The 13,121-nt window shown below is 39.5% G+C and overlaps 1 protein-coding gene and 1 long non-coding RNA gene across 2 annotated transcripts in view; one reads left to right on the top strand and one right to left on the bottom strand.

Annotated features, from left to right (window-relative positions):
* rdh8a (retinol dehydrogenase 8a) overlaps positions 1–12,782 on the bottom strand; it is a 50,435-nt gene extending 37,653 nt beyond the window's left edge. Inside the window, exon 1 of the mRNA XM_028823024.2 lies at positions 12,547–12,782. Within this exon, the coding sequence (XP_028678857.2) occupies positions 12,547–12,652 (106 nt within the window). The 5' untranslated portion in view covers positions 12,653–12,782. The remainder of the gene's footprint in view (positions 1–12,546) is intronic.
* The window catches only part of LOC127526195 (uncharacterized), a 269,189-nt gene that overhangs the window by 209,428 nt on the left and 46,640 nt on the right, over positions 1–13,121 (top strand). The gene's annotated exons all lie outside the window — the stretch shown is intronic.

The raw sequence follows: 13,121 nt of genomic DNA, 5'->3' as shown, positions 1-13,121 counted from the left end.
AGGAGGGCCCTGCCCACCTCCCCATCCCCTCGGCCCGCAGCCTCTGTCTTGGTTTCATGCAAATAAATCGGTACTGCCAGCGAACTATGATACAGTGCCTCCGGAAAGTATTCCCAGCTCATCACTTTTTCCACATTTTGTTATGTTACAGCCTTATTCCAAAATGGATTCAATTCATTTTTTTCCTCAGAATTCTACACACAACACCCCATAATGACAACGTGAAAAAAGTTTACTTGAGATTTTTGCAAATTTATTAAAAATAAAATTGAGAAAGCACATGTACATAAGTATTCACAGCCTTTGCCGTGAAGCTCGAAATTGAGCTCAGGTGCCTCCTGTTTCCCCTGATCATCCTTGAGATGTTTCTGCAGCTTCATTGGAGTCCACCTGTGGTAAATTCAGTTGATTGGACATGATTTGGAAAGGCACACACCTGTCTATATAAGGTTCCACAGTTGACAGTTCATGTCAGAGCACAAACCAAGCATGGAGTCAAAGGAATTGTCTGTAGACCTCCGAGACAGGATTGTCTCGAGGCATAAATCTGGGGAAGGTTACAGAAAAATTTCTGCTGCTTTGAATGTCCCAATGAGCACAGTGGCCTCCATCATCCGTAAGTGGATGAAGTTCGAAACCACCAGGACTCTTCCTAGAGCTGGCAGGCCATCTAAACTGAGCGATCGGGGAAGAAGGGCCTTAGTCAGGGAGGTGACCAAGAACCCGATGGTCACTCTGTCAGAGCTCCAGAGGTCCTCTGTGGAAAGAGGAGAACCTTCCAGAAGGACAACCATCTCTGCAGCAATCCACCAATCAGGCCTGTATGGTAGAGTGGCCAGACGGAAGCCACTCCTTAGTAAAAGGCACATGGCAGCCCACCTGGAGTTTGCCAAAAGGCACCTGAAGGACTCTCAGACCATGAGAAAGAAAATTCTCTGGTCTGATGAGACAAAGATTGAACTCTTTGGTGTGAATGCCAGGCGTCACGTTTGGAGGAAACCAGGCACCGCTCATCACCAGGCCAATACCATCCCTACAGTGAAGCATGGTGGTGGCAGCATCATGCTGTGGGGATGTTTCTCAGGGGCAGGGACTGGGAGACTAGTCAGGATAAAGGGAAAGATGACTGCAGCAATGTACAGAGACATCCTGGATGAAAACCTGCTCCAGAGCGCTCTTGACCTCAGACTGGGGCGACGGTTCATCTTTCAGCAGGACAACGACCCTAAGCACACAGCCAAGATATCAAAGGAGTGGCTTCAGGACAACTCTGTGAATGTCCTTGAGTGGCCCAGCCAGAGCCCAGACTTGAATCTGATTGAACATCTCTGGAGAGATCTTAAAATGGCTGTGCACTGACTCTTCCCATCCAACCTGATGGAGCTTGAGAGGTGCTGAAAAGAGGAATGGGCGAAACTGGCCAAGGATAGGTGTGCCAAACTTGTGGCATCATATTCAACAAGACTTGAGGCTGGAATTGCTGCCAAAGGTGCATCGACAAAGTATTGAGCAAAGGCTGTGAATACTTATGGACATGGGATTTCTCAGTTTTTTCTATTTTTAATAAATTTGCAAAAACCTCAAGTAAACTTTTTTCATGTTGTCATTATGGGGTGTTGTTTGCAGAATTCTGGGGAAAAAAATGAATTGAATCAATTTTGGAATAAGGCTGTAACATAACAAAATGTGGAAAAAGTGATGCGCTGTGAATACTTTCGGGATGCACTGTACATAGCGCAATGAGAGATATCGCAAAATCAACTGGAAAGTTCAAGCAAATTATCTAAATCCATTTAGTTCTCTGGTTCGCTAGCTAAGCAGATGTAAGATACGCCCCGAGGCTGGTGCAAATAAATGGTACCGCAAGCGAACCATGATTCTTAGCACAATGAGAGAAGTCGCAAAATCAATCTAAATCCATTATGTAGTTCTCCCATGGAAAGCTGACAGACAGACAGATAGACATTTGTATATAGAGAGAATTATATTTTAATTAAAATAATCATTTTTTTTTTTCTTCCTTAGTTCCTTAACATCTTTTTTTTTTTTTGGTCTCTTAAAATGGTGGCTGTCCCGATCTGTGATTTTGGAAATCTGGTTCTGCAGCTTTCAGGTAATAAAGAACTTCTGTCTCTGTGCCTGTTGGTCTGGGTTGACCTACCATTAATGAGGTCAGTTAGTTTTGTGCCCAGCCCTGGACTGCCATTTCATGAAGCTCCTGGTGCACAGTTCTTGTGCTGGCGCCACTCTCAACAAAGTCTCTTAGATCTCCCGTCACCATCTGATCAAATGACAACTAAGTGATCCCTGCATGTTATATGGCTTGAAGGGAAGCCATGTGATTGGCTGCTTGTACTAGGGAGGGCTATTTCCATTAACGAGCAGATAAATTTAATGAAGTTGCCACTAAGTGTAAATAAATAGTAAGAAAAAAATAAACCAACTTCCACCACAGCGGACGGAGATAATATACAGGAAGCTGTCTAATGACTAAAAAGAAAAATGGAATTTACAGTTTTTAGAACAAAGTCCTATAACTGCATGATGAGAATCGGAAAAAAAAATTGTGATGTCACGGCTTCAGTGAAAAAGCAGCAGAATGGAGTTTTAGAAGAGATCAGCAGGAAAGAATCGTCCCTCTTTCACTTTCACACTGAAGCGTGGGCAAAGTTCAAGCCACCAAACAAAGCTGTGCTGTGTTGAGAGAAGAGCGAGCTGACCTCCACCGGGCCCCTCGACTGTCTACGCTTGGAACAAGGCCTCCGTCTGGCGCTCCAATGCAGCCAGCAGTTTCACAGGGGGCTCGTGCCAAAGGACAAGTCAGTACTCACGATGGGTCCTCCTGTGTCATCCCCTCAGTGAAACTGACTTTAAAATGAGGATGCGGGAATCGAAGCTAACAGCAGAGGATCTGAGATGTACTCAGGTTCACAAAAGTTCGTAAAAATAAAATCACAAATTTGAGATCTTTAATTAAAAAAAGTTTGTCACATTTCAATAGCATGAAAATTCTGGTGGAGACACACATTACTTATAGAGGAGAAAATGCAATCGTCCCATGGATGTTAAGTTTCAGACAAGGTCTGTTCCCTGACTTTTCCTTTAAGCTTATTTTCATTTGTTTTTTAAATTATTTATTTTTTATTCATATTTTTATGTTTATGTATGATTTATGTATTATGTATTTATGTTTTCCTACACTCCTTAAGTTCTGCAGGTGGAACAACCCAAGAGGCGGAGCTCAGTGATGTCACTACTGTGGGACCGCCCTCAGCCTTTATATTGCAGTTAATAAGATGAGTGTCTCAAATTAATATCTATCTATCTATCTATCTATCTATCTATCTATCTATCTATCTATCTATCTATCTATCTATCTATCTATCTATCTATCTATCTATACTAAAATTAACATCTATCTATCTATCTATCTATCTATCTATCTATCTATCTATCTATCTATCTATCTATCTATCTATCTATCTATCTATCTATCTATCTATCTATCTATCTATCTATCTATCTATACTAAAATTAACATCTATCTATCTATCTATCTATCTATCTATCTATCTATCTATCTATCTATCTATCTATCTATCTATCTATCTATCTATCTATCTATCTATACTAAAATTAACATCTATCTATCTATCTATCTATCTATCTATCTATCTATCTATCTATCTATCTATCTATCTATCTATCTATCTATCTATCTATCTATCTATCTATCTATCTATCTATCTGACTTTAATCAAGTGGCACTAGAAGTACATTCTTGGTCAGGCATAAAAGAAGCCGCTCAACCTCATCCATTGGAGTTGGACAAGGCTTGCCTAGAGGAGAGCAGAGGAGAATTTATATATGAATTGTGCATGTGAGTGCCTTTGGAAGAAAGGACCTGAAAAAGATGTTTTTGTGAATAATGACATTTATTTTGAACCTTCGGCTGTGTACGTGCATTGTGTCTTGAGTCTGGGGCTTAGTGGCGCCCCCTACCTGTCATAAGCTATAAACCGCATTCACATGGCTGAGCGGGTGTATGAAAGTCGCTACCACACTATTGTTACTGGTGTTTAACGTTGGACAACAGAATAGGCTGATAAGACAGTTTTTCTTATTTTTAAACCCCTATTTGGTATTTTTAATATCTTTCTTTTTCCTCTTCTTCTGCATGTTTTGTCAAATTTACTTTTTTTCATCCCAACTGTAACAACAGGGTGGACATACAAATGCACAGATATGTGTCCTTATATTAAGGTGGATAGACTGATTTCTGTCTGTCCAGCAGTTACTCTCTGTTGGACATATTTAGTGTTAATGTTTGCAGTGCAGCATCTATTGGAATGTACTTTGTAATGCATGTAGTAATCAAATGGAATTCTTTTTTCATTTCCACAGATGGCACATCACAAACATTAGCACTGCTTTTACAAATCCCATACTAAATTTAATATAATAGAGACACGGCAACCAATGGCCACACAGATACACAGAGATTTGTCCTCTTGTTAAGGTGGATAAGCTGATTTCTGTCCATCCAGCATTTACTCTTATTTTTCATTCCAACAAATGGCATATCACAAACATTATCACTTCTTTTACAAATCCCATCCCAAAAGGCATATAACAGAGACATTGCAACGAGATGGCCACTCAAAAACATAGACACTTGTCCTGTTATTAAGGAGGATAAGCTGATTTCTGTCCATCCAACAGTTACTCTCATTTTTCATTCTAACAAATTAGACATCACAGACATTTGCACTGCTTTTACAAATCCCATACCAAAAAGCATATAACAGAGGCATTCCGACCAGATGGTCTCACACATACACAGAGACTTGTCCTCTTATTAAGTGGATGAGCCGATTTCTGTCTATCTAGCTGTTACCCTCATTTTTCATTCAAACAGATAGTGCAGCACAAAGATTAGCACTGTTTTTATAAATCCCATACCAACTGGAATTTAACAGAGACACACCAACCAGATGGACATACAGAATCACAGACACGTGTCCTTTTATTAAGGTGCATATTTTAAGATGGAGCAATGGTAAGGCATGTGCAAAAGTTGTGTGATTAGCAAACAAACCAACACAGAAACAATTGGAAATGGCTTACGATTTTACTTATGTAGAAATTTTATATTAGGGTGACTACCTCAGGGTCATATAAAAAGTAAGGGCTAGTATGTGGACAAGACAGCCCATATGATGTTCAGTTATGTCACAAGAAGATACTAAATACACTTAAGGGTATATATGCTTGCTCTAAACCACGGCGAGAACACATAAAAACAGCAAGCCTAATAAACACACACCAATAGACGCAGCTAGCCCTTATCTATTAGCCACAGCCCAAAAGCAAAGTAGCAGCCTCCATTTGATAACAAGCCGCTTTGTACTTGCGGAGTGACTTAGCAGAGAGCTGGCAGACTTGCATCTCCTGAGCGCCCTTTAGAAAAGAGGCCAGATTATTTCATATCTTTCCCATAGAAATAAATTAGAAACCAAGAAAGTGTCAGAGCTAAGAAATGAAATTACTAGAATAGATGAAGAACAAGCCAGGCGTCCAAGTGAAGCTCTTCACAGGAAAAGGCAGGCCCTGCATACAGAACTTAACATCTTAACAACTAAAGAAACTGAACAACTTATTTATAAGTCTAGACAGCATTACTATGAACACGGAGAAAAAGCTAATAAGCTTTTAGCTCAACAAATTCATAAACAAGAAGTTCACAATGCAATACCAGTAATCACCAACAAGAATGGAGAAGAAATCATCGACCATAATAAAATAATGCACACATTTAGAGATTACTATAAGTCTTTATATTCCACTGAGCCCAAAGAAGACAACACGCAATCTAATGCATTTCTGGATAATTTACAAATACCACAAATAGATGCTTTAAGTGCTGAGGAACTGGATAAACCTCTAACGCTAACAGAATTACTAGACGCTATAAAGTCACTACAAAGCGGGAAATCATCAGGCCCTGATGGTTACCCCGTAGAGTTTTATAAGAAATTCTCCACTCAGCTAGCTCCACTCTTATTGGTAACATTTACAGAAGCTAAAGACCACCAAATACTACCTCAAACATTTCGACAAGCATTAATCACCGTCTTTCCTAAACAAAATAAGGACTTGTTACAATGTGCATCATATAGACCAATTTCACTCCTGAATAATGATGTTAAGATACTCTCAAAAATCCTAGCTAGAAGGATGGAGAAAGTGCTGCCCTCGGTAATATCACAAGATCAAACTAGATTTATTAAAGGCCGACATCTATCTTCAAATCTCCGACGCTTGTTTAATGTTATATATTCACCAGCAAAATCAAACACCCCAGAGATATTACTATCATTAGACGCAGAAAAGGCATTTGACATGATCGAATGGAATTACCTTTTCACTGCACTGGAGAAATTTGGGTTTGGCCCGAATATTTGTGCTTGGATCAAACTATTGTATACCAGTCCAGAAGCTTCAGTTTGTATTAATAAAATTTGCTCAGACTACTTTAAACTAGAACGTGGTACCAGACAAGGATGTCCCTTGTCGCCACTGTTGTTTGCAATCGCTATTGAACCACTGGCGGTTCACTGCCGAAATTCTCACCAGATAAAGGGGATTGTCAGAGAAGGACTGGAACAGAAAATTTCTTTATATGCAGATGATATGGTCTTATATATATCAGACCCAGAAAACACTGTCCCTGCTGTTTTAACAGCACTAACAGAATTTCAAAAGATATCTGGTCTTAGAATTAATCTGAATAAAAGTATACTCTTTCCAGTGAACTCACAAGCATATAATATTAGATTAGACACCCTACCTTTTACCATAGCAGATCAGTTTAAATACCTAGGGGTAAATATCACAAGTAAACATAAAGCTCTTTTTCAACAAAATTTTGGCGTCTGTATGGAAAAAATTAAGCAAGACTTGCATAGATGGTCAACCCTTCATCTCACTCTAGCCGGAAGAATTAACATTGTTAAGATGAATATCCTTCCTAAACTTCTCTTTTTATTTCAAAACATTTCAATATATATCAATAAATCATTTTTTAAACAGTTAGATTCAATAATAACCTCATTCATTTGGAACTCAAAACACCCACGTATCCGAAGAGCGACCCTACAAAGACCTCAGGCAGAAGGTGGCATGGCTTTACCTAATTTTCAGTTTTATTACTGGGCAGCAAACATACAAGCCATAAAAACCTGGACACAAATAAATGAACATACACAGGCTTGGTCTGCAATAGAAGTAAAATCCTGTAGTACTTCTTTATATTCCCTGCTCTGCTCTCCAATAAATGAAAGTTATCGCAAATATACTAATAACCCAATTGTGCTTTACTCACTCAGAATATGGAACCAAATTAGGAAGCATTTTAAGATGGAAAATCTTTTATCAGTGGCACCTCTGCAAGAGAACCACCTCTTTCAACCTTCGCAAGTATATCCAGTTTTTAATACCTGGAAAAGTTTTGGGATTAAAATGCTCAGAGATCTTTATATAGACAACATATTTACATCTTTTGAACAATTACGTTCAAAATTTAACCTCCCAGCTACACATTTCTTTTACTATCTTCAAATTAGAAATGTTGTTAAACAGAAATTGCCCGATTTCCCCCACCTTGCACCCTCCACAATGCTGGAAAAAATACTGCTCAATTCCGAGGAAACAAACACTATTTCCGCAATATATAAAATCTTATTAGAGTCCCTACCTTTCAAAGATCCAAGAGGACATTGGGAAGAAGATCTCCTAATCAATATATCAGAAAAGGAGTGGAAGGTAGCAAAGCAGAGAATTCACTCGAGTTCTATATGCGCAAAGCATAGAATTATTCAAATAAAAATTATATATTGAGCTCATCTGTCTCGCTTAAAACTGTCCAAAATGTTTCCAGGCCAGGATCCAACCTGTGAATGCTGCAACCAAGCTCCTGCCTCACTGGGTCACATGTTCTGGGCCTGCACCAAACTAACATCATTTTGGACAAAAATTTTTAAGTGCCTCTCAGACAGCCTTGGGGTCACAATCCCTCCTAACCCACTAACAGCTGTGTTCGGTGTTCTTCCAGATGGACTTGAATTGGAGAAGGACAAGCAAACGGTGATTGCCTTCACTACACTTTTGGCACGCAGACTTATTCTGTTAAATTGGAAGAATCCTAATTCTCCTCTGATAAGTCAGTGGGAAACTGATGTTTTATATTATTTGAAATTGGAAAAAATCAAATTCTCAGTTAGAGGATCTGTACAAAATTTTTTCAGAACATGGTAGGATTTAATCAATATTATTTTAGAATAAGAGAAATAACTATTATCGCATTTAACTCCCTTCTCCATCTCTTATTCACATAGATATTTACTTCTCCCCTTCTTTTGTCTAATGTTGCCTTATTAAAAAGCTTAAAGAAATTTTCCTTTAGCTAAGCTCTCCTTCTCAGGGGTGGAGTTTGATTTGTTCTCAAATTTGTTGGGTTATAAATTGATCTGTTTGTATGGAATGATTACAATGAAAATTAATAAAATAAAAATATTAAAATAAAAAATGTAAAGAAATGTATTAAAAGCAACTGTTTTATTATCAATTGTAACTCTGTCAAACTTTTTAAAATGTAAATAAATACAATGGAAAATAAAAAAAAAAAAAAAAAAAAAAAAAAAAAAAAAAAAAGAAAAGAGTGTGCATTCAAATGATAATGACCCCTTCATGAAAGGCCGAGGGTCTTACAGAGCAACAATAAGAACGCATTTATTTACAGTAATCGTGCTGGGCTCCATTCATCATCCGACTCGAAGGTTACATGCCGGAACAGAAGTGAGAAGGTGGGCACTGAGGCTGCTGCAGCTCTTCTTAACTTGTGTGGGGGAGCCCACTCTCACATAGAGCACTCAGTCAACACTCCCACCTTATTACTCCATGAAAGAAGAAGAGCACCTAAAAGAAGTTCTCCGTCTACACCAGCTATTATTTGAGTCAAAACAGAGTGATTCATGAAAAAAAAAATAACTGAGAACTTGGACAGGAACTGATTTACTGTAGAGGCCGCACTCATCGTAAAGATTTAACTTTTTAGTCTCGAAACACATAACTCTGTGTCAAACATTGTACCGCCATTTCAAAGCCACTCGTGGGTCGTCACAAGTTCTTATCGTTTATAATGGTAGTGGGCCGTGATGATCGTGCTTGTTCTTCCTCTCTGCTTTGACGTTTGTGCTCGATTCATCAGGGGGTGCTCTGAACTGAAAGGCTAACTAACACATTGCAGAATACCACTGAGCGACTGCTGCGGCCCCTCACAAGCTGGAGTTCTGCTTCACCCCTGCTATTTGTGCATAGGTCCCACTATAAAATATTAGGCGCAGTGCGGTGCTGGATCTGCTCCCTTCAGCTCTGCTCTGCTGTCTGTAAATGAACTGCAGTTCCTTTCTAACTCTATGCCATCCTTAAATTACTTAGGGGGAGCTGCAATGTCATGTGTGCTGTGCCTCAAGTGGAAACCAACTACTGGGGGTACTCCGATTAGGGGGATGCACTGGCACTCCCTCAAAGGCCTCACCCGTGTAACTTCAAGTGCTGTGGGTACAGGGTACACTAAGAAACACAGCCAGCACTGAAAGGGGAAACTGGAAGAGGTGCCAGTACTCCATACTGGTGGGCACTAGCCCACTTCAAGTGTTAATTGGGTCATTAATTAGTTCAAACACCGTTTAGCTGCTGGGTGATAACATCTGTTCTTTACAATAATAATAATGCGTAGGGAGGAGACTTATACTGTAATGTAAGTAATGAGGACATGTTGGCTCAGTTGAGGCCAGGGGTCGGCAACCACATGCGGCTCTTTAACTGTGTGGCTCAGAACGATAGACACATTCAAATTTTCATGTCTTAACATAATATTTGATAATACTTTCGTAAAGATCAAATTTATGGGTTAATATTATTTTTCATTTAGACATTTCTTTAGCTATATGTGAATCAGGGGGTCTGTCATGTACCTTTGACACGCTTCACGTCTTAACTGCGTAATCTACACTTTCCTCAAAGTCTTCGGTCAAATTATATGCCCTCCAGAGTTTTATTCGGTACCTGACATTGGATGTACGCTTCAACCTTTATTGGAATTCTTAATTCTATCATATGATATCTATGATAGATAGATATTAATTTTAGTATAGTAGGCAGGATAAGATAGATAGATAGATAGATAGATAGATAGATAGATAGATAGATAGATAGATAGATAGATAGATAGATAGATAGATGTTAATTTTAGTATAGTAGGCAGGATAGATAGATAGATAGATAGATAGATAGATGTTAATTTTAGTATAGTAGGCAGGATAGATAGATAGATAGATAGATAGATAGATAGATAGATAGATAGATAGATAGATAGATAGATAGATAGATAGATAGATAGATAGATAGATAGATAGATAGATGTTAATTTTAGTATAGTAGGCAGGATAGATAGATAGATAGATAGATAGATAGATAGATAGATAGATAGATAGATAGATAGATAGATAGATAGATAGATAGATAGATAGATAGATAGATATTAATTTGAGACACTCATCTTATTAACTGCAATATAAAGGCTGAGGGCGGTCCCACAGTAGTGACATCATTGAGCTCCGCCTCTTGTTCTCCCCGTGTCTGCGTGGGGTTCCTCCCACAGTCCAAAGACATGCTGGTTAGGTGCATTGGCGATTCTAAATTGTCCTTGCTGTGTGTGTGTGTGTGTGTGCACCCTGTGGTGAGCTGATTCCCCTTACCTGGGGTTTGCTTCCTGCCTTGCGCCCTGTATTTGGCTGGGATTGGCTCCAGCAGACCCCCGTGACCCTGTGGTTAGGGTATAGCGGGCTGGATGATAGATAGATAGATAGATAGATAGATAGATAGATAGATAGATAGATAGATAGATAGATAGATAGATAGATAGATAGATTCCATTAACTGCATATTATTACAGTGGGGAAAAAAACCCTGTAATGCAATAAACGGTTAAAACAGTTATTTTTTTCACAGATAAAAATGCACGTACAGTATATTTACATTAAAACTGATTTTTAATGTGTAAGTCCGTTTTATGAATAATCGTTTTATTGCCGTAAAATCACATTAACACAAAATTCTACATTTGCATAATATTAGTATATTTACATATGGACCGCCCCCTTTCTCAGTAACGCAGCAAATTGCTTCTGATGACTGCCACACTTTTGCACTGTTTGAAACAAACATTTAAACATTGTTACTAAATTATTATTATTATTATTATTAATCTATCCATTTTCCAACCCGCTGAATCCGAACACAGTGTCACGGGGGTCTGCTGGAACCAATCCCAGCAAACACGGGGCACAAGGCAGGAACCAATCCTGGGCAGGGTGGCAACCCACCGCAGTATTATTATTATTATTATTATTATTATTATTATTGGTGGTGGCGGTTAAGAACGCTGATTTATGGTACTGACGAACCTGTAGGCACATGTTGGCACACTGTACATAATAAAAACAATTGGTCTTTCCCATCACACCACACGCAGGACTTTCGTTATGCGCTGGTTTTATTTTAGTGTGTTCAATGATATTAGTTTTTATTAATATGGTTGGAGCTCTGTGTTATAGGCATGCTGTAACTTAATAAGTACATCGCCCGACTAGTTGGTCCGAGTTGTTTTGGTCTGAGATAACTGTATCGCATATATTAAAGTACCGAACGAAGCAGATCACTTTAATGTTAATAACGATTAAATTCTAATGGATGATTGCGTTCATTTTAATGCGGCAGGCCGCACACTTTTCTATTCTTCCGCCAGTTTCTGACTGTTAAATGATTGGCAGCTCAGCTGTCAGTCATTCTTCAGTTCAATTGCGGCAAAACTGTTAACAATGTAAATTGCCAATACACAGAGACACGTTTGTGTAATTACAATATGGTATGCAAATTCCAGTGCAATACATTTGTTTTTGGGTATATTCAGCTAATAGATGAATTGCTTTCTATGGAAATGAAATGCATCAATGACTGCCGGTGATTTCTACAGTAACAAATTACGAAACATCTCCAGCGTGGACACAAAATGGACCTTGAACTGTTTTTGTGTTGCAGTATTAACCACTAATTACTATGAAGTGAATGAGCTTTGAAAAAAAGAAGGATAACAAGTTACTAACATATAAGTTGCGTACCTAGGCGTGTTTTATAAACCACGTTTACTTGTAACTTTTGCGCTTTGGAGTTAAAGTTCACTACAAACGGCGCTATATAACAGATGGACAAACGGATCCGTTTTTTTACTTTATTTTTTAATACCCCAAAAAGTCACAGCACATTTAATAAGAGTTCCTAACATGGCTAGAAGTCTTCTTCCTCGCTATCCAAACCCAACGCGGAGGAACGATAAGGACTCGTGAGTCGAGCGGGGAGCCCGGAGCCCCCTGTTGCTTCAGCGGTCGTACAGGAGGTGAGCAGCGCAGCGCGGAGCGCACTTACCGTAGAAGCGCCGCTGAGTATCCCGGGCCAGCAGCACTGCTAGACGCAGCCCGATCCCCGACGAGCAGCCCGTAATCAGCACCACTTTTTGCCCGTCGGTCGCCATTGAATAACCCGTATGGAATCAAAAGAATGAGAAGAAGCGCGCGACTGTCACAGGCTCTTAAAGCGCTGCGGATCAACGCGAGGTGGCCCGAGTAATGCGATCACATGACCTCAGCGCGAGCCAGGGCTCTCGGTCACCTAGCGGGACTCCGCTCCGCCACTGGGGATTTGTCTTCTGCAGGGCATCGCTGGCTCCGTGCCCGTTTGACTTGATGCCTGGGCAAGCGGCCTGGCGGTGTCCACTTCTCATTTCTCGGTCAGACTCCTTTCAAGCAGAAAACAATAACAGTATTGATGTCGCGAAAGTGTTTCAACATACTTGATAAAGCAGTTTGTAATGGCATACTGTATGAAAGGCACTATATTAAACCAATTGTGAGGCCTGGGGTTAGAAGGACTGGTGATGAAAAACTGGCCTGAATTGGCAGTGGTGCATCCAGGTTGCCTCCCATATAAGAAGACCCGCAGGT

The sequence above is a fragment of the Erpetoichthys calabaricus genome, chromosome 17 (genome assembly GCF_900747795.2).
Source record: "Erpetoichthys calabaricus chromosome 17, fErpCal1.3, whole genome shotgun sequence".
NCBI classification, from domain to species: Eukaryota; Metazoa; Chordata; class Cladistia; order Polypteriformes; family Polypteridae; genus Erpetoichthys; species Erpetoichthys calabaricus.
The sequence above is the reverse complement of the archived record's forward strand: the minus strand, read 5'-3'. Positions and strand labels throughout refer to the sequence as shown.